Source organism: Anas acuta, chromosome 1, assembly GCF_963932015.1.
Source record: "Anas acuta chromosome 1, bAnaAcu1.1, whole genome shotgun sequence".
NCBI lineage: Eukaryota > Metazoa > Chordata > Aves > Anseriformes > Anatidae > Anas > Anas acuta.
In genome coordinates, this window is record NC_088979.1 from 155,800,441 (window position 1) to 155,822,225 (window position 21,785).

Below are 21,785 nucleotides of genomic sequence, written 5' to 3' on the forward strand. Positions count from 1 at the left end.
AAAAAAGAGCTTGGAAGTATTTTTCAACTGATGGAAACTACTGTTTTTTATGTAGTTACAATTAGTTCAAAATACTCCTTCCAAAATGCATCTCCCTGCACTTCCACACAATGAACTCCATTTGCCATCATGCCATCTGTTCTCCTGTCGTCTCTAAACCTTTAAAAAGTTCCTCAGAATCTCTTTTAGTTTCAATTAACCTGAGTAATTTATGTAGCCTGCACATGTTGTCATCAATCTGTGAACCCTCCTTCCAGATTGAACTATATGAGGTTGCTGACAATTAAAGAACATCATCACTTAGGCTTTACCATGTTACAAATTAACAACTTATTCCTACACTTTGCTTTCTGTCCCGATACCATTTTTCCTCAGACTGTTATGATAAGGAACATACAATATGGGGCTACTTAGTTTTCTTCTTAGACCTTTCTAGGGGAGACAATCTAAGCAGGTTACTGCATCACTTTCCCTTTATTCACCCATTTTGAAACACAAAGAATCTTATTACATTAAAACATTTCTTTTACAGGAGCTGGGATTTTCTATTCCTTTTATTGAGCTCTTAATACAGAGTTCCCACCTTCCTCCTATTGAGTGATTTAAACACAGATCTACTGACAACACAACAATAGAGTCAAGCTGTTAAGAAAAAATCTTTTTTAAACTCTGGACATATTCATTAACTCTGAAGACATGAATTAAGAGTAAATGTGTTAAGAGTTACTGCGTATTTAAGAAAATGAAGGGAACGCCATGATCACTGATTTTTTCCAAGTTATGAATACCTTGCCTTTACTGTAAAATTAACCTGAGTTGTAAGCTATATCCAGCCCAAAACTCTAGACCCTTCCACACAAACTGTAACTCTAGTATCCAGGTGATTTGTGAAGACCAGACACATTCCTCTGATATATATCAACATGCAAGTACAATCTTTCAATTCTTTACAATTTTGGAGAAATATAAATGCCTGTTAAATGCACATGCCTTTAACATATAATTTTTAAGACACCAGTAATACAGTACTTTGAATTTAGTAAGTAACTGGTAAAATGTAGATATCTTCACAACATTTGCAATGGTGAAACAAAACAAAACCCTTTGAAAGAAACTGCAATTTTTCTTTGATTTTAGTGATGATTTTCATGGGGGTTACTTAGAAAAAATGCAGTTGTAAATTGTGTGTAGTAAGTTTAATTCTTATAAAACTTTACTTTTGGTCAAAAGATATTGTGGGAATTAGAAAGAACTATAGTTATCAATAGTGAAACAATTGTGATGCACGTTCAACTGCAGCCTTGCTACAGATGTGCTGATAGGAAAACTCATGTAAATATTGACATGTTCTAATATGATTCTTAGATTCTTATACAGCTAGTTCTCCAAAGTTTCCTAGAATTACTCTTTTAAAAGAACAGACATTAAGTTGCCTGGCCTATCACAAAATTTTTTTGACTTCTGGAATTCATCCTATAGAAAATATATCCCATCACTGAGATTAGTGCAAATCTCCTCAAAAGTATACATTTTTCAATGTCTATACTCTAAAATTCCAGTAAGATTTGAGTTAGTGTATCATAAGTGATACAGTTCCTTATCAAGTGATACTTGTCAGTTTGCACAAGAAAAAAATTCTTCCTAATGCTGGAATTGTGCCATTTAATCTGAAATAAGTGATGGAACATGTAGGTTAAGAAGATGAAGCAATCATAGCAGATAAAGCCAAAAAGCACACCACAGTTGGACAACTACCACTTCAAACAGGTACAAATTCAACAGAAACTGAAGTAATGGTTTTGGGCACAAAACACGAGGGATTTGTTGCAATAGAAATAAACCAGTAGGCTAAAATCAGATTAACTTTATGTATGTCTCAGACCATTTGTAGAGGTCAACAACATTCTGTTGCAGCGTGAAATGACCAAAAGTGCTGCAGACAATCTATTAGTGGCAGGTATCTAGTTGATCACTAAAACCTGCATGTGAGATTTAAAAAAAAAAAAATGCTGATGAGAAAGAAAATGAAGAAAGAAACCAAGAAATTCACCCCATTTGATTTAAAGGACAAATGAAATCACTGAATTAGATATTTCTAATATAGTTACATAATAAAGCTAAGAGATACAGCAGAAAGCAGCAACAATTACTTCTACAAGAATTTCCTTTGATCTCAATAAGTATCTGACTCTTCCAAAAAAAGCACAAATTTCATTAATATATTAAGGAGGAAGAAGTAGTGTCACTTCCAGAGTGGCAGACCAATATTTCAGAGGGCTCTTCAGTTAGGTTATGTGCTGTGATCATATAAATTAAAATATTCCACAGAACAGGAGATTCCTTCTAATCCCAAAATGCTTAATTTTTTACAGACAAGATGAAATGCAGTAAACAGAGGTTATTCAAGAGATTAATTTTTGAAGTGGGTCTCAAAAAGTTGATAGGAAATAAAAATGGCCACTCAACAGACTACTAAGAACCTGTAGAAAACACCCACCAGAGATGAAGCTTTGAATGAGTGGAAAGAAACAGAGCAGTGAAAGAGAAACCTCACAGATTTTGGTTTTCAGAAGTGCATAACTTTCATTTTAAAGAGACTTAAATGCAGCTGAGGCCAGGAAAGGTGAATGAAGAAATTAGTGTAGAACTATTTTCTGTCTAAATGGGGAGAGAGAGAGAAGATGGAGAAATGCACAATCATTTTTAGATGTTTGCTTGACAATAGAAAATGAATTCCAGAAATTTTGGTCACAAGGGACAAAAACTTCTTCCATCTGTAGTAGAAGACAATTTATGGGGAATTACAAACACTGCTTGGGAATGGAGTCCAGCCTTCACCAAATTTTAAAAAACAAGATTTTCACTGATTTTACTAGTCTGAAAAGAGGGCTCTCACCAGCCAGCTTTACACTACTAATGGAACAAACACTGAAGAAATTTAACAAAACAGTTTGAAGCAGACTATGCTTATGGCCAGAATTTTAAAAGGACACTGATTTAGAGACTGCATGGCATATCTAGGGCACATTCTTTGCCAGGGATTATAATACAGAAGATCAAAGCAGCTTCAGCGACAGTATTTAAACTTACAGTTTATAAATAAGTTTCATATTTCCTTGAAAATAAAGAATATAATACACATCAGAACCATTAAAACTTGTGTCAAGTACAGCACTGATAGTTTTTGCTATTAGAATGGAAATGTAATCCACACACTGTGGAACCATAGTAATTTCAAAAAGACAGCAATTATGAATATTGGAGATCTTTTTACCTTTTTTAAATAACCACCAAAAAGATCTGTTTATTCGAGAACATTTTTTTTTTAATCCAAATGAAAAAGGGTGCCAAGCAGTGTTATACAAGCTTCCTAACTTCATTTGGTTGACTAATATTCCTATTCCTGCATGCTTCAAAGTTGTAACAAAAAAAAACAAATTTCAAGAAGATCTGACATGTAGATCTGTATCAGTTTAAAGAAATAATGCATAATGTTGTCTGCTCGTCATTTTCTGCAAAAGACAAATTTTGCTGACTTCACTTAATAACTAGCAAATGGAGGCTGGAAATTAGAGGTCTGGAGCATAGGACTTCTTTATAAAAAAATGTTAGCATGTTTAAATTTCAACATCCTTAAATTTCTATGCATTTCTTTTCATTTGTGATTTTTTTTTGCATATATTATTAATTTAAGTGTATCAATTCTGAGTCCTCACTGCCTTACTTCAGTCCATTATTTCAGTTTGAGCACAAAAGTCAGCAGCTCAGTATCCTACTCCCATTTTATACACAATTATGAAATCTCCATAAACAGAGGAATTTTTTGGATCAACATGAAACAAAGAAATAATTGACTGAATCCCTGAACACCCTAAAACCTCTATGTTTACAGGCATATTTCAAAATAATGAGCCTTGTACATCAGGACATTACTCTGAGATTTCAGTATGTTCTGAACACACTGTAAGCTCATTCTTTTGTCCAGGAGCAACTCTTACAAAGAGAGGTGCTGTGTGATTTGCACAGGGTTTATTCTTTATTTTAAATGGAAATAAATTGTCAGGACATGCACAAATTAGTTTCAGTCTGGCTAATATCACCAGGATAACCTTTTTTCAAAAGTAATTAAAGGTCACGTGTTACCAAACAGACCTATGAATCCACCAGAGATGATGTATCATACATAAACAGAATGCATATATTGGTTTGCTGCTACCTAACAAGTACAACGTAGCAAAGAAATTTTTATATTTTTTTCCCTCTGACTTCCATATTCAAATACAATGTATTTATTTTTTCAGGTATCGTCATAAGGTCTCTTTCAGAAAGGAAAAAACAACAACAGCAACAACAACAACAAAAGAATCACTAAGTTCTTCCTCAGAAAATGAGGAATGCACCATACCTGTCACTGAATTCTATGTTTCACACAGAACAAAAACACACAAAGAAAAAGCTATAGATCCAGTTGACAAAATGCTTTAAGATTATCCAACATAGGACTCAGATAAAGTTTTATTCTGAGGAAGTTCTATTGTGTCAAAGTATTCATTTATCCTCTGCCTTCCTTCTTTTGCAGTAAAGTACAGTGCGAATTCACACACAGATTATGTCTGTGCTGTAAAGGAAATACACAGTTGGCATATATTTCTGCACACATGTTATTCTAGACTGAACCTGGACATTCCCAGGGTTCAGCTATTCCTATGTTACACACAGACTTTCAAACCTCTTGGGCAGAAGGCTTGCACACCACTGTTAGACCTAAACTGCATACAAGTTTGTACACAAGCGCAGGCTGACATACAAAGAATACTTAATATGTATCACTGTTTTTGCATGGTGTGTGCTCCTCTGTATATATGTGTACATGGGTTAAATGGGATGAGATATATGGACTCCTTCCCTGTTTTCAGTAGTTGCAAGGAAAAAAAAAAAAAAAAAAGAAGGAAGTGCCATTCATGTATGAAGAAAGACACTACAAGACTATCAGTATATGTGATCCTGCCCACATCAGAGAGATCCCAGCCAAAGCAAATGCAGAATTCAGTTCCTATCACACAATAAATAAATAAATAAATAAATAAATAGACTTCATATACTTAAGATATTTCTAAAGCAAAACTTAGGGTGCTTCTAAACTTGTTAAAATATTTGTAATGAAGAGATAGTAGAGCAGACTGGACTAAACTTATACATGGTCTTAACTGTCAGTGAATTAAAGTCCTTAGAGCTTGGCAGCAGAATGAACGAAAGGCAGCAGACCAGCTGAAGACACTAGATGAGAATTTGTTTTCACTGAGACAGTTAACGTGATTGTGTTGAAGCTAGATTCAGTCACACGGATGACCACACTTGGAAATACCAAGTTACACAAATAGGTAGGACTGGCTGACTGATTTTTACAGACTTTGATTTGCAGACTCCTAAATCTTTGTGGAGGTTTAAAGGCTGGCATAATTCACAAACTGTGATTTTGGCCTTATGGCCTGAAAGGTAATCCCCCCTACATTCCTAGATTATGTGTCAGCCCCCTTTGAGATTGAACAAATAAACCTAGCAGTTTACTTAATTTGGTCTTAAAGTATGACTTAACCCAGAAGAGTTAAGATCTTCATGTGCATGGACCCAGTTCAGATTTGGAGCAACAGTAAAGTTATGATTTTTTTAATTTTTTTTTTTTCCTCTGGCACAATGCATAATTACTTATACAAAGTAGAATGGATTCAACAAAATGGAGTGGATAGTTAGACCCTCTTTAGAGACTTGAGTTCCCTCCAGAGAAAAGACTGGAATCTGGGTCTGTCTCAGTCTAGTGAGTGTACTCAACTAAGTTATTTTAGATTAGCCTTTTTCTACATGGACCGAATCAAGGCTAATCCACATTTAATCTCTGTAGACCACACACTCATCATTTTGTGATGGTTCAGACTAAACCTGGTAGTATTGGTCTGAGCTGGTCTGCAATCCAGCTGTGCTCCATGGCTGCCAGAACACACCCCTCTCTGACTCCCCATCTCCACAGCCCAAAACTAGTGGGAAGTCAATAAGGGTGGAGAGAATACCAAGATACTCAGACTGATTCCTAGAAAGTCTTCACTGGAACATTAAGAAACACCACATGAATGGCGGTTAAACAGGCACCAAATTGTAGATGTGAGAAGAGGTAGCTCTTAAGGCTTGGGCTAAATAGGACCTGGAAGATCCTGTACCTGATCTTCTCTATCCAGTAAGATTTGAAGCACTAAAGAAGAAAATGAAAACAAACAAACAAAACACCAAATACTGCTGTTCCCACATATTTACAAATGCTGTTTAACAGCAGCAAAGATTTAGACCTAGCAGGTGTCTGAAAGCAGGGTGTGCAGTAGACCTGGTTGAGAGATCCCTCCAGGAGTTCCCTGAAGACCTGACCACCATCAGTGCACAGCACTGGGCCTGCAGGGGGGAGCCTGCACCCGTCAGACTGCACCACCTCGTCTTGAAGTGTTGATCTGGAGGCTCAGGACTTTGCAAAATAGTATGTTCCAAAGCACAGCACTAGCAGTGAATACAAGTGCCTCCCTTAGGGGATACCAGCAGTGACTTCTTAAATTTGATGCTATTTTTGCCTTGCACCCAAACTTAAATCTGCTCCACATAGCAACAACAGCACAAGAACATGCATAAAGCAGAAAATTCCTAATTGGATTTAAAATGGTTATCCCACCCATCTACCTTGTGTAATTTAAACACTGTTTAAACAGGAAAAGCAACGAGTCATTCACTCAGTGATTATTAGATAACAATAGGAAATTAGGGGATAATTTATTTCCTGCGTTATTTTGATCCAAAGTGTTCATTAATCTAAACTCCTTAACTGTTTTTTATTTAGACTTACAGTAGAAATAATGTCTTCATTAGTGTATCTACTTCCATTAACCACCGTTATTATGCATGCTACCAGTTTTAATCAAATAAAATACCTAACACTTTTTATTGTTGTTGTTTGGAATGTATTTTTATTTTTCATTCTCATACTAATATAAATACCTGATACTTTTGCCAATAATTAAATACATCCAGCAAAGAAATCTATATTTTACAGCCTCCTAACAGTCAGTTATTTCAGTATCGATAATACTTTTGAATGTTGATTTTGCATATTTCCACAGGACTCAACACACAATGCAAACAACAGCCAATCTACTAAAATAATGAGGAAAACTAATCCCTCTCGACTCACCTTACATTGGTCCATCTCCTTTTTCTACAAGTGCACAGGAAAAAGAAACAAGCATTTGCAGTGTGTTTAAAAGGCTTATGAGCCTCAGGGTTGGCATACTGAAGATCAGGGAAAGAACAAACACTTTCATTTTCCTCTGTCAGCTCCCACACCACTCAAATGGAATGGCGCAGGGAGATTTTTCCTGCCTTGCTTCAAATAAATGGGTGTTGTGTTTACATACTGCATACTGAGCATTGCCCAACCTAAGCCAAGGGCTGTGTCTTGCCAACTCTTAACTCACGAACAATATGGCGATTACATGAGCCAGCATACCATTAAGTCACATAACAAAACTCGGAGAATGGCACTGTCAGCTTGCAGAGCTGTACCTGAACAGCTGAAATGTCTTGCACAGAAGGAGAAACTACACTTTTGTACAATGGCAGAACAAGGTCAGAAAGCAGACTAGGTCAGAAGACTCAATCTAAACAATATAGCCAAGTGCAATGTAGTTCGCAGAAATAAAAACTAACAGACACATAATATAGGGGGGGGGAGGGTGAGGGGGGAAGAAGGAGAAACCTTTACCAAATACTCCCCTACCCTAAAGTCTTCCAGGTTATCTGCTGTGTAGTCTCCATATGACAATTTGTGAAGAATAAACTGTCCAAGATGTCCTCCCCAACTGCCACTATCACAAACTGACCTCCCATAAGCAGAATAAAAACTCTGGAGAAGAGGAAAGAGACCTTATCCCATTACTCAAAGTGAATAGCGCAACATCCTCCAGGTTCCAGCAAGTTCTCTTTGTCTATCTGATAACCAGTTCTCTTTATCTGATGAGCAGCAGGTCTATGCTCACCACGAGCTCCAAGTATCTTCTAGTGCTTCATGTTCATTTTCTTGTAGAATGGGCAAAGTAGATTGAAGATCACAGCTTACAAATAATGGCTCTGCAAGCTCACACAAATATATCAAATATCTCCTTTGTATTTCTGTTTTAGCCCACCAATATAAGCCAGGAACAGGCAACTTGCAAACTAACTTTTTTTTTTTCAGGTAATTTTTTCCCATAATAAAGCCTACAGAGGCTCCCATAACAGTAACACAAACATACTCTGGACAGGACAACTTATGGAGATCATTTAACTACTAGCAATAATATGTGCATTTAGAGGTAAAAAGCCAAATTTAGATCTAAGACCCTTCTAGCACTGAGGTTTCTAAGAAGTTGTGCATCTAACCCACAGCTGAAGATCGAGTACACAACCCAAATACTGGACAGTCCGTAACATCAGAAACCTTCTGAGTTAGCCTCATGCATGATCTCTCCTTGCAGCATATTTCTCAGTAACTTAATCCTATTTAGATTGACTTTGAATCTAACAAAGAACAAGGAAATCAGAAACCTGCTACATGTTTTTGTAAGATTGTATCACTAGCTTCAGTCATCCTATTTTCAAAATGTAAAAAGCTGTCCAGACATCAGTGGTATTCTTGTGTTGTAATATTGGCATGCAAAATGACATAAACTCGCTTCCAATAATAGTCTTAATCACTAAGTATGCAACCCTGCAAATCCTCTCATACAAGTGATTCTTCAATAAGATTAATTCATGGGAAAAGTCCCATTGAAAAAAGACTTGTATGACTGGACCCTAAAAGTTTAATCGTATTTCTAAAGGCATTACCACTATACATGTATATATCAAGGAGGGGTTGGTATATTTAAAACAAGGGTTTATATAATTATCAGACTATCTACAATTTCAGAAAAAGATCCTGTTAGGACTGACACTCTTGGGGAGCATGCTTCTACAATTCCCCATGTCTATCTGGTTAAGACTAAAGTAAATAAACTGACCAAGCTGTTCACTTCTAGCCTAGCATTCAGCACTCACTCCTCTCTTTCAGCACTTCATTTGAACTAATGTATGACTCAGCTGCTCCTTCAGCTACACTACTTATATGTTTTCCCTGTGAAATATTACCTTAAACATCAAAATCCCTGATTTATTTCAAGCACTACCCAGGTATTACTAAATGTTTCCAGGTACAGTGAGGTAGAGGTTCTCACTTTCTGTAGCAAGTTTACTGCAGAATCTATGTCAAGAAATCTTATTTTCTAGCTTTCTAATCCTGATCTCTTCTCTAGGCCAGATATTGTTTGAGATAATAGGAAAACTAGCCACAGGAGAGCATGAAGATTCACTTTAATGTGCCGAGTGCCACAGCATACTAAAGTCCTCCTTCTTGTATCCACATCACTTGCTCTCTCTTTGTACAAGGGTCTTCATGATTTCAGCTTAAAATCTTCCTTGAAGTATCTCCTGCTCTGATCTCCCTGGAATGATTAATGGTTTGGTATCACATTTGTTTGCTAATCCTTAAAATGAAAGAAACAATCCTTTGGAAAGCTAGGAGTCTGTCACTGTCTCCAAAAAGTAGGAAGTGTAACTGCTTGAAGGCTGACAGATGCTTCAGCACCAAGACAAGAAGCTGTTCCACAGGCTACAGCTCCTGAGCCCCTGAGTCAAGCCATATGGTACTGAATGCCAGGACTGCACGTCTTTCCCAGTTTAGTGGGAGAGAGGGATTATTCCTACTTTGCTCTGAATTTGCAAAAGTACTCTGTTGGTTTTTGAAGTTTACAGTTCATAGTATAGTTCATGAAACGCTTGACTGCTTGCACTTGTAAATCTTCGTTTGCTCACTGAACAGTTTTTTCTTCTCTGAAGAAACAGCCCAGCATGCATGTTTCCGTGGGCTAATATAACATCTTACGACTTCACTGCTTCCACTCCAATATCAAGCGAATGTATAAAACTCAGCACACAAATATAGCTCTTACAGCTTAATGAGACCCTTCCTGATTAATAACCTATTCAGCACACTTGACCAAGTGTGTGTATAAAGTCTGAAACAATAGTTTGGAGGTGCAAGGCATCTTTAGTCACCTAAAGGGAACAGCAGCAACAGATGTACACTGCTAGAATTCAGAGCCGATCATTTAGGGCTATACCTTGCTGCAATTCAGCATCACAAAAGTTAACAGTCAGCAATTAATACCTCCTTAAGCATGGGTGCATTCTGCAGTGCTTTGGCCAGCTGAGGTTTATACGTTTCAAAAAGCAAGTGTTTCTAATTCCTGTCATCTCTTGAAAAAGTATTTAACTGCCTCAAAGACTTTAGTAAGGTGCCTCCCATTTTCTTAAATTTTATATCTTTTCCAATTATTTTATGGTGATGTCTTCAGGCTGCCAGTGTGTGGGGGACCCCGCAGCTGCCATGGGACAGGGGAAGGCAAAAAGTATCTTGCTTCTTGAGAAGAAATGAAGGGGAAGATGAAAGCCCCCAGCGCAGGATTCACAGTGCGTGTGTCTACACAGTTCTGTCTGGGAGCTCAGCCTTGGCTCTGAGCAGCCTTACTCTCACGGAGGTCAGCCAGGATGGAGGTTAGTGGCACCTCACAGAGTCAAGCCTTAAACTTTTCTCTTTAGAGCTTCCCTGAGCTGCTTCTTGTTACAAGATGAATTTTCCACTTTTCTCTACTTTTGCCTGCCCCTAGCTTTCCTCTGAAAATACACACAGCGTGGCAATTGTATTCTGTACAGAACTTGAAGAAATAGGCACAAACCCCCACAAGGATACAGAGCAATTCTTCACAGCAGGGTGAGGGGGGTAGAAGAGAGGAATGCCAGGGGGCTAGCTACAGCACCGACCCGGTGCAGCACGCCGAAGCGGCTTGAATGGAGCCACTGAGAATAGCAGCCATAGCACTGCTGCCTCAATTTCATGTTTTTGCACTCCGTTCGTGTAGCCCACGCTCAGCAGTGTTAACACAGGCAACTGATTTATTACGGCAATTTTTTTTCCAAGTGCTTTCCGAGGTTTCTTACGGCTAGGCAGCCGATCCGGCCCGCTTGCTGGAACTTTTCCATGGGCTGCGGGCGCCGAGAACAAGACCTGGCGGTAAATTTTGTTTTGTTTTCCTTTTGAAAATTCTTCCCCCCCCAGCTTCCAAACCGCTCCTGGGCGGTGGCGGTTCCCACCCGCGGCGCCTCTCACCTGGCGGGCCAGCGGCCGGGCACCCGACGGCAGCCACCTCCCGCCACCCCAACGTGCAAGCCAGCAGCCGCCGGGGCCCTGCCAGCTCCTGGGGAGCCCTTCTCGGCCGGGAAGCTGCCCTTGGACCCCTGCCATCAGGCAGGCAGGCAGGTATCTCCCGCGGCATCCCCCCGCCGCCCCCCGACCGCACTCACTTGTGCCTTCTTCATAAGGAACGGCAGCGCTGCAGTCCAGCCCAGCCGGCCGTGTGCAATTTCCCTTCAGCTGAACTGTAGCTCCAGCATAATGCAGCAGAGGATAGTCCACGCATTGGGGTTGCCCACAGCGAGCCCCGCGCTGCCTGCCGCCTTCTTCCACCTCCTCCTCTTCCCCCTCCCCGCCGCCGCCCTGCGCGCCCCGCTGTGCCCCTCTCGCCGCGGCGTGAGCGCAGGCACAGAGTGGAGCCGCAGCCGGCGCCCGGCCAGCTCTTTTATATCCCCGATCTGCCTCCGGCAGCAGCGGCGGCGGCAGCCCCGGCAAGACACGCCTTTCTCCTCCCTCCCGCTCCTCCCGGAGGACGCGGAGCCGAGGCGGATCCCGCTGGGAGGGGGGGAAACCCGAGCAAACTTGGGGGAAGTTGGAGGCAGGAACCAGCCTGGCCTGCCCCTTCTCACCGCGGGAGGGCAGCGGGCGGCGCCGCGGGGACTCGCCCGACGCCCACGGGCGCCCCGACGGGGCGGGGGGCGCCCGGGGCCAGCCCGGGCGGGCGGGGGGCTCGTACTACCCCGCTGCCCGTCTTTGCATCGGGGCGCGGCTGCTGGAGAAGCCCGGTGCCCTCGAGGAATCGGTGCCGGCCGGGACGAGCCGTCGGTCCCCGACAGGACGAGCAGGGCAGCGCAGGACTGGGCTCCCCGCGCCCGTCGCCGCCTCGCCCCGGCCGGCGGCCCCCGTGGCAGTGCTACCTTCGCTCGGGCGGCCGGCATGGGCTGCGTGCCCCAGAGAGCTGCAGAAGGCTGCTTACCTGCTCCAGCCGCAGAAAAGTTGTTGAGCAGTGCCTCCTAATGCTTGCGTGAAGGGCATCCTGCAGGTGTTGCACCGCGCTGCGAGCATTTGCATGCTCTGTAAATGATACAGCGGGGTGGGGAGAAGCGCTGGGGTTTTGCCGTGCGGCGTCCTGTTGGCAAACCCATCCCAGCGGCAGCGGCAGGATTTGAGTCCACATCTGAGAAGACGGTTGTCAGGTTCCTGCAGACGAAACCTCCGGCATGCATTAGGTGGAAAGACGAGCGGGTTATGGATCTACCATTTCCTGAGACAGCAATCTTTAATGATGATTAAAGAGCACGTTAGCAATCAATGAAAAGAGAATAGTCTGCCCAAGTCAGTGGTCATTTCCCAAGGGAGATTAGATGCGTTATCACAAAGTGCACAGTAAGACATTCCACTAGAAAAAGTTCGTCCAGCTTTAGCTTAGAATTAATGATACATTTTCAAAAGTCTACGGTTCTGGCCAAAGTAAAGATGAGTTTTTAAGGCACAGAAAAATAAAATAAAATAAAATAAAAAAATCGAATGCGTCCTCAGCTCCACTGAGTATTTGGGTTTCAGCGCAGGACAGATAAACGTCTAATCTAATTGTGCCTCCACATCCAATACAGAAATCTCGGATAATATTATTCTTTTACAGCACCAGGCTACTGCTGAATTCAAAACTTTTTTCTTCACTTCTTGATTACTACCATGCTGAATTACCTTTCAGTTCCTGTGTTACCTTCTTATCAGACTGTTTTGTATGTCCTTCTGCCTCTAAATGGCAGTGATTCAAGCACTAGATAAGTAGGAGGAAGGGAGGAAGCCTGTTTAAAAAAAAATACACTTGCTGAAAGGATATTTTCTATATTACCTAGAAGTGATTAACCCTTACTGCTTTCACTGTATACACATTTAGTAAATAGGGCCAGGAAATTAAAATGTTGCAGCATATTTCCTCCTTTGAACAGATGACAGGTTTAGTCTCCTGGGGTGAAGCACTGGAAAGTGTGAAAGAGCAGTCTGTCATAGCAGCTACCTACCTTATGGGAAACACTTCTGGTCTTTCTCTGCTTTGAGCTCTGTCACAGTCCACCATTAGTCATCACAGAAAAGCTTAAATGGATGCCCTGCATAACCCTGTCAATGCAGAGAGGGTAAGACTTGGAACTCTAATAGGTTTCTTTACCACCCAGGCATCCTCCATCTTTTCTGTCTATCCCTTATCTGAGTCCTTGAACTTGCCTTTGCATTCTGCCAAGCTCACCTATAATGGATTAATGCCCTTTTCATCTCTTCCTTCACATAGACAATTTACATGCATATTACTGTTGTCCTTGGCCTCAGTACAGTTTGGAAATTCTTTTTCTCTGAAACTCAGAGTTTAATAGTTTAAACACATTAATTACTTATGTCCGAAACCCATAAGAAAACATGTTTTTATTAGTCAATTTCCAGTACAGAAGTGACTGTTGACTTACCGAGTAAGCACAGGTTAGCCATGGACTGTTAGAGCATTGTGTGGTAGGTTTCCAAAGCACAACTGCAAACCACATTCAGTCTTTTATGGTTTACCTCATTTGCAGTTCTAAATGCCTGAGGGTGAACACAGGCTCCTCTCACAGTTCTGTGAAAACCTGTTTCTTCACAGGGAAGCTATGGAAATAGTGCTGGTCATCCCAGCTCTTCATAGGATTTGGTTCCACCCACTGAACAGGATTGTCCTTCACCAGGAGTGCTGTTCTATGTATATGGAAATAGCAACAAATGAAGCATAAATGAAGTCTTTCCAGTCTACTGTGAATGTTGGAGTCTCACTGTCTTCTGCAGGTGAGAAATGGCTGCTAAATCCTGTTTATTCTAAAATTTTGTGGAATATCTGCTGTGCTTTATACAACTCCAACCATGAGAATAAGCTGGAGCTCATGAGAGTGAGCTTACCACTATGAATGAGCTCACTTGGTGCGTCAGTAGCTTGTCTTTTTGTTGGAGCAGCCAGAATCAAGGAGTATGCAAAATCAGATCTAGCTTCAGCAGCTGATGTTGCAGAGTTAAAAAATGCTCCATGACAGTCTGGAAAATTCAAAAAGATTCTCCTATGAAACCATCTAAATTGTGAGGGCAAACAACAGTATGTAGATATTAGGCGGATAACACACTAATCCCACCTCATCTGTTTAAGACTGTGATTGCATGGGGGCCTTTGCTGACACAGAGACTGTCTGCAGCATTTGCCCACTTTCATATCGTGGAGCAAAGTTTCATCTGAATTTCTAATTAAGACTTGTTCTTATGCCTGACAGTCTCCAAAGTTACTTTATTTATTTATTTATTTATTTATTTATTTATTTATAAAGCACCATAAGTCCTTCATGCTTTATATAAATGTCAGGGAAAACTTCTGCAGTAGTACTAATCAGTAAGTAAGAGAATGACTCAATCAAGGCTTAGATCCATGGGGGCACCTACATCACTATGAAGCCAGTTTTATTTCAGTGCACGCTGTAAGAGCACAGGATGCAGCTGTGTTTTTTCCTTCATGTGATCTGGTTCTAAAGATTAATTTGAGGGATGCAGTTTTCACATAACTATTTGACTCACCGCAGTGTATTAGTATGGACTAGGATTTTGTAGATAACGATACAATTTTAAAGTAAAATCACTAATTAGTCAATTCATTTGGCAAACTGGAATAGAGATATCTCCAAATTAAAACAAACAAACAAACAGTTAATAAAATAATTTGTTGAACTGACAATAGCTCAGTACCTCAATAAGCTCTTTCTGAAAATAAAATAAAACAAAATAATAAAATAAAATAAAATAAAATAAAATAAATAAAATAAAATAAAATAAAATAAAATAATAAAATAAAATAAAATAAAATAAAATAATAAAATAAAATAAAATAAAATAAAATAAATAAAATAAAATAAAATAAAATAAAATAAAATAAAATAAAATGAAATAAAATAAAATGAAAGAAAAAAGAAAACAGCTCTACTATCCAAAAACCATGCAGATTCAGGAAAAAAGAAGAAGGTAGTGCAGCATAAGAATGGAGCCAGGTGGCTTCAAAGAACTGGAAACCTTATTGAGGAGTGTCACTGAAGGAGGCTGCAGTTGTACAGTATTGTGTGAGATTTCATTGCCCAGAAGCAGCTTCAAAAGTAAGCAGGTAGAGAAACCTAGAGTGCAGTCTTTGTTTTCATTGGAAGTTGACTTTGTTCATACTACTCTCCTGGACTGGTGGAAATAAGGAATGACAAACTTTTACTGAAAAACTAAAAATATTTCTGTATGTTGCTCTCTTTGCTGTTTTACTTCACAGTAAAATGACAGTTTTATTTCCATGAGGATTTTACAGCAGGATAATTAGCATGCCAGAGATACTTTGTTTTAATATTGCAACTCATAAAGGCCAGAATAGGAAGTTGCACTGACATTATTAGAACTCGGTCAGAGTCTGTAATAAATACAATTGAAGCTACTGAAAAGTAAGTGACCATTTCCCAACTTACATGAAAGCTTCTTTCTTCTATTCCTTCAATATACAAAGGTTCTAAAGCAGTATTAAATGAGCATCTGAAGACCTCACTGGGATGAGGGAATTCTCAATTAGAAAAAAGGGCACATGGAGGACATAAATTGGGAAAAAATGGTGCAGCCAGAGTTCTGTGATTTTTGGCAGACGCCCTTTGGCTTCTGATGGCCCTTCAGATGTTCATAGACATTAACAGAAATCTGAGGCTTCTTGAAACTCTTGTAATATTTTACAACCACTAGGGTTCCAAGAAGATCAGAGCATAGCAGCAATTGAAAGATTTATTTATTTTTTTTTTTTCAGTCTTAACTCACATTTTTTTTCTCTCAGATCTGTTCTAAGAGGGGTCTGATTCATCTGGGATCACAATCAAAAACACTACATCTCCTTTTGAGGAACTAGTTACATGTGTGATCTTGAAAGTTACTCCAGAGCAGGGAGACCTGCTGGAGCGCACTGTGGTTACTCTGATCACATGCCTCTGTTTCCTTTCACAGTAACAGAGGTTGCAGGGATAAATGGTGCCCATCCAACACTGGTCTTCATGTTCAGTCAGAAAGAGGCCAGAGTTTGTATTAGGACTGACAAACTGTCTGTTTTCCAAGCCTTGAGGTGGCAAGTAACTTCAGTGTACCATGCAGTGATAGCTGCTAGTGGGTATGTGTTCTGCACTGTTCAGCAAGGCCTTGGTTACCACAGTCCAAACATCTTTATCCTGTTTCTGCAGTGGTGGAATACCTGACCTGCAAGGGCAATTTACTTTTCTTTGCAAAGAAATTGAGTTTAATTAGAAGATTGGGGAGCAATGCTCAATTCTCTGTTCAACAAATGCAGTTAGTCCTAATTCTGGAGTACTGTCTTCCAGAGATGCAGTTAGTCCTCTCTTCCTGCAGTTTGCCAGCTGTCTACTTTGGAGTGTCCCCTGACATGCCAGATGAAAAGAGCAGTCACTTATCCAACACATTCTGATTTCTTCAAGATGCTGCTGTTGGTCTGACTTCTAGGGATGTAATCCTATCCCCATATTTACAGTAGGTGGAATTTTAGTGTCCACAGGCTTTTATTTAGATAGGAAGAAGTTTTGTCACTGCTTCGTAAATGGGAATACCAGAGGCATGATTAATCAAAAGTACTGGAGTTCATGCTTCTGAGTACCATATTCACAAACAGTGTAATGCACACTGCCTACATAATTACAAAGAATTTTAGTTACTATATTAAACAATAATTATTTTTCCAATATTCAAATGATTTTTAATTCACCTCCCATTTTGTCCTATTTTCTGCCTTGGAAGAAAAAGAAAACAATTGTGCTGTATGGTCACCAATGCAGGCAATGTTGGAGCTAGGCAGACTCAAGCTGGTACATCATCTTAGACATCTACAGTGCAACTAGATGTTTATTACAGTATGAGACAACCACTGCTTATTATCTCTAAAATTCAGTTGTTTCCCTGTCAGTTTGTACAACCTAATGCATTAATTATAGTTATACAGTCTAAAAAAAAAAAAAAAAAAAAAAAAAACCACATTATTTTGTGTGTACAATTCCATTTTCAAACAAAATAAAATAACAGTTTGGCATTTGTGCCATGCTTAAGTAGTTCCTTGATATATTCCTATTTCAATTCCAGTAATTTAGAGGTGACAAATGTATGAGAAATACATATATCTGATCCCATTTTTTTTCCCTATATCTCTTGATTTGCATTAGTCTATGTCATCCTACTCACAGTAATTACAACCCTAGGGAGTTTCATGGTAAAATGGGTTCATTTGAAAACAAAAAGCTGTGTAAGTGGCATTGGATATAAATATTCACTGTTTACAGGGAAAACTGAGACTATTTCTGTTCAATGAAAACATATATATATTCATAAATATATATATATGTACTTATTATATATTATATTTATATTTATTTACATATATTTATAAACGTATATATATTATTATTTTTGTATAGTGCATTCCCTCTGAAGGAAGGGAGTGATACATTACATTATCAGGTACAGTGACTTCAGAGCCATATTATGTCATCACTTTTTGCTTTATGAAGTCAGATTACATTAGGAATGTGGGAAGGATTAAAATGTATGCAGAAATAAAATGATATCCTAGGTTGAATTCCCTTGCCATCAAGAGAAACTATATCATTCAGCCCTTTCAAAGGTTTACCCATTTTCAGCATAAAATGAGTTAAGTTTCTTGCCCCTGCTGGTTTATGGGAGTGATGTTTTAGAATTTGACTCATCTCGTAGTTGGAAAACTACTTTTAATTTGAAGCCTAATATATTCATGGTTAATTTATACATGTTTGTTCTTGGGCCAAAGTTGTCCTTTACCATAAATAGTTCTTTTCTTTCCCTACTGCTTTTTGATCCTCCTGCCCAACCTACTGGCAATATGTACACTAATAAACAAAACAGAGACTAAGTATGGGCTCAAGTACTGGCATGCAATGGTCTGTGGTGTTTAGTTTTTAGCACTCTGTTTGGCACAGTTCTGGTCCATCCAGTGTTCTCCAAGCCTGAGCTCAGTCAGAGGAAAATTGCAAGCCAAGAACTGCTTCCAAAAGGCAGTTCCCCCTGTTCTAGGGGAGGAAGAGAGTTTGGCTGCATGGACACAAACCATCCTCTGCCACTTACCCTAGGGCCAGAGAATGGGTCCAGGCCCAAAGTTGTGGTTTGGATTACCTCTTTTGACACTAAAAATAGTATTTGCAAATTATATTAAAAAAAAAAAAAAAGTTTAGTAAAACAGGTGTTCGGGAAATGCCCAACCACAGCACCTGTGCAGTAAGTCAACCTTAATTCTGGAATTTCCTCTCTTTTGAGGTTTGGAATTGCAATCAAAGCAGTCTATGAAAAAGAAAAAAAAATGCAGAATTACTTCATAGTGAAGCTTTATCTTCTTCACTTGAAGGTCCTCTAGTATTGGAGCTCACCAGGTAAGATTTCATTGTCAACAAGAGGTTATTGTACAGTGACAAATTTCCTACTCTTGTTATCCCTATGTATTACTTCAGGGAAACAAAGAGCTAAAGCTTTCCAATTGCTGAAGAAGAGAGGACAGGGAGAACAGACACTGAGACCAGACCCTTTCTGGGAGATCACGGATTTGCTTTAGATATCTCTTTAAAGATAATAGAGAGAGGGAAAGGTTGGAAGTTAATGATAATCCTATTTTAAAGGATTCTGTGTGACTCTGTGTTTTGAGTACAGCTGTGGAAGGGGCCTCATTCAGAAGACATTTCTTATCCAATTAGATTAATAAGAAATATTTGAAAGTAGATTTGTCCAATAGTTTAATTTCTGCAAATTGACTCTTTACTTGACTGTGGGTTTAATTGCATAAGAAAATACAGAATTAAACTACTTTGCTTTGATTGTCAGTTTCATTAAGATGGCAGTACTGACCTACTCACAAACCATGAGCTCTGACAGGATAGAGAATCAAGAAGTATGAAGATGAGATATATATATTTTTCCCACACGGTTTTGGAAATAAACCAAAATGGAGGGCTGCAACACAAATGTGAGATTTTTTAAATGGTAATAATTTTCATGTAATATATCCAATCTATTAAGTCATTTGCTAATTTTAAAGGTTATAAAAAGGAAATGTATTTCAGTCTGCCTTTCTTGATGAAGTAATATGAATTTAATGTATTGTTTTCAGAAGGACAGATTCATGTGACAACTCTTTCCCTAGAGTTTCCATCTCTGAGGGACTGAGCTTAACGATTTCCATTTTCTTTCTCTCTGTTTGTGTCATGCAACACGGTCTAACAGTCATAATTTTCAGCAGCTTGAGAAGGGTGATTTGCCATATTTTCTCCCTTAGTCCTTCCTAGATTAAGTGAATGGATTATTTCAGAAAGTATTAAGATAGCAAATGAGAGAGAAAAAAAAAAGAGAGAAAAAAAATAATGTAAATATTTTTGTTCTGCATTTAATTCCAGTCTTATATACATTTTCTTAAGTTATTCTTTAATTGTATTGTGATTAATTGCATAAGCTTTGTATCTTGTAAAATACAATTACTTTTTTATTCTAAACAACCTGTCTTTAAATATCATTTAGTTCCTTTGTGTTCTTTAATTATTGCAGAATTTACACAAGAGCAATTAATATACTTCTCATAATTTATTACTTTTCTTATATCTAACAAATCTCTGCTTTTCTCTAAGCCAATAATTTAACATTTTTAATGCCTTTTTATAGGAAAATCATAGTATGATTTTGATAAATTCCATTCTCTTTCCTTTATTGTAGCCTACCCTGTTAAAACAAGGCTTAAAGAATTCATGTTTATTCTGACAGACAGGAGCTGAGCTTATCTAGAGATGGGGACTGAACACTTCAGGCCTGTACTGGAAATTATTTGGTTAAATATGACAGGAGCCAGCTGCTAAAAATTGCCATCAACAAATCCTGCTGCCCCTAATGGCATTCTTTCCCCAGGAGCTTTGGCACTCTGTACATGAAGCTTCCTCTTCTTCTCTAAGACAGAGACACAGTCGTCTCTCCTTCCCTCTACCTCTGCTTTTGTGTACAGGGGAAGGAGGAGCATTTCCTTGACAACTTCTTGCCTTCTGGCCCTGGCCCTGAAATTGGTTGCTGTTCCCTTGGCAGCACATGATCCTGGAGCTCTACAGCTGTACACTGTAGCTAGTGACAAATAGACAGCTTCAAGCTGCCTGCTTCATCTTCTGCAGCACATTTACTTTCTTAGCACATTCATTTTCCTCGCAAAATAAAATATTAAATGAAATTCTAGAAGGCAGAAATCACAAATGTAGAAAACAACGATTTTCTCTACTGTTTGAAATACCACTTTTTCAGTTACAAGAATCTTTGTAAATAAAATAAAGCAGGATTAGTTGTATTTTTATAAATCAGAGGTGCTGGTAGCTGTGGAAAAGGCAGAGATGATAGCTGGCCCACCATACACTCTGAAACAATAGAGACATGTTGAGGCATGAGGCCCTCATAAGATCTCTTATAAGATGAAAAGTTCTGTTAACTCTTGCTTAAATGGTTGTTCTAAATTCTGATCGTGAGTAAAGAAGGCTTATTTAGGAGAATGAACAGTCTGTTTGTGGAAATAGAAAAAGATCTTTGATCACTTGATTTGGTAGGCAAAAAGCTAAGATTCTGTTTCTGCGGAGGTCAAGGAAATATATAGGTAAAGCAGAAACAAGAAGCTAGTTGTATTTATACAAGGATAGGTGTGGCCAATAATCAGTTTAAGCTGGAATCAAGCAAACTACACAGGACTGATATTCTGAAACTGCCTTCCAAAATGAGCAGTGGGAAGAAATAATTCCTAAATGGAGTTTAATCAGCATATGACAAAGATGTTAAATTGTGCTTGTAGAAGAGAATAGCAGGTGACAGGAGTGTGAGGCCAAGGCAGTCTCTTGCTGTCCTGTCAGCAGAGGGATAATGGAAGGAATGTAAGTGCATAAATTTATTTAATCTTTCTTTGTCCCAGTGAATGAATATCAAGTATTTCCCTATAGACAGGTATGTGATGCTTCTTTGCAATGATGAGAAGCATTTCTGTCTCAAATACTGTTATGGATGTCCTTTACAATCTCCTGTTTGTTCTTTCAGCAATAGAACTCACTGGCATGATTTTTATAGAAGTAGTAGGTGATACAGTGGAGATAAGGGCAAAGAGAGCTTTCTCTAACCTATGCAAGGTTGTGGTGCATCTCTTCATTGCTGTAAGGATCAGAGGGTGTGTTAAGGACTTCATAAATCACATGTTGCCATGCCAGGATTTGGGGAAAAGACCTAATTACATGGTGAAGGTAAGCTAGAAATGGAATAAATTATGTTGGAGAAAATTGTGAATGTATTAGCATTGTCTTTTACAGCAGAATAATGCTGGCAACAAGTGATCTTTCAAAACGTGTGAATGTGTCCATCCTTTTATAACAGAAACTGA

General features: G+C 39.0%; 1 protein-coding gene across 1 annotated transcript in view; it reads right to left on the reverse strand.

Moving 5' to 3' along the window:
- Positions 1-11,847, reverse strand: part of KITLG (KIT ligand) — a 55,831-nt gene extending 43,984 nt beyond the window's left edge. The window contains exon 1 of the mRNA XM_068667801.1: positions 11,470-11,847. Coding sequence (XP_068523902.1) covers positions 11,470-11,484 — 15 coding nt within the window. The 5' untranslated portion in view covers positions 11,485-11,847. The remainder of the gene's footprint in view (positions 1-11,469) is intronic.
- Between the last annotated feature and the right edge of the window lie 9,938 nt (positions 11,848-21,785).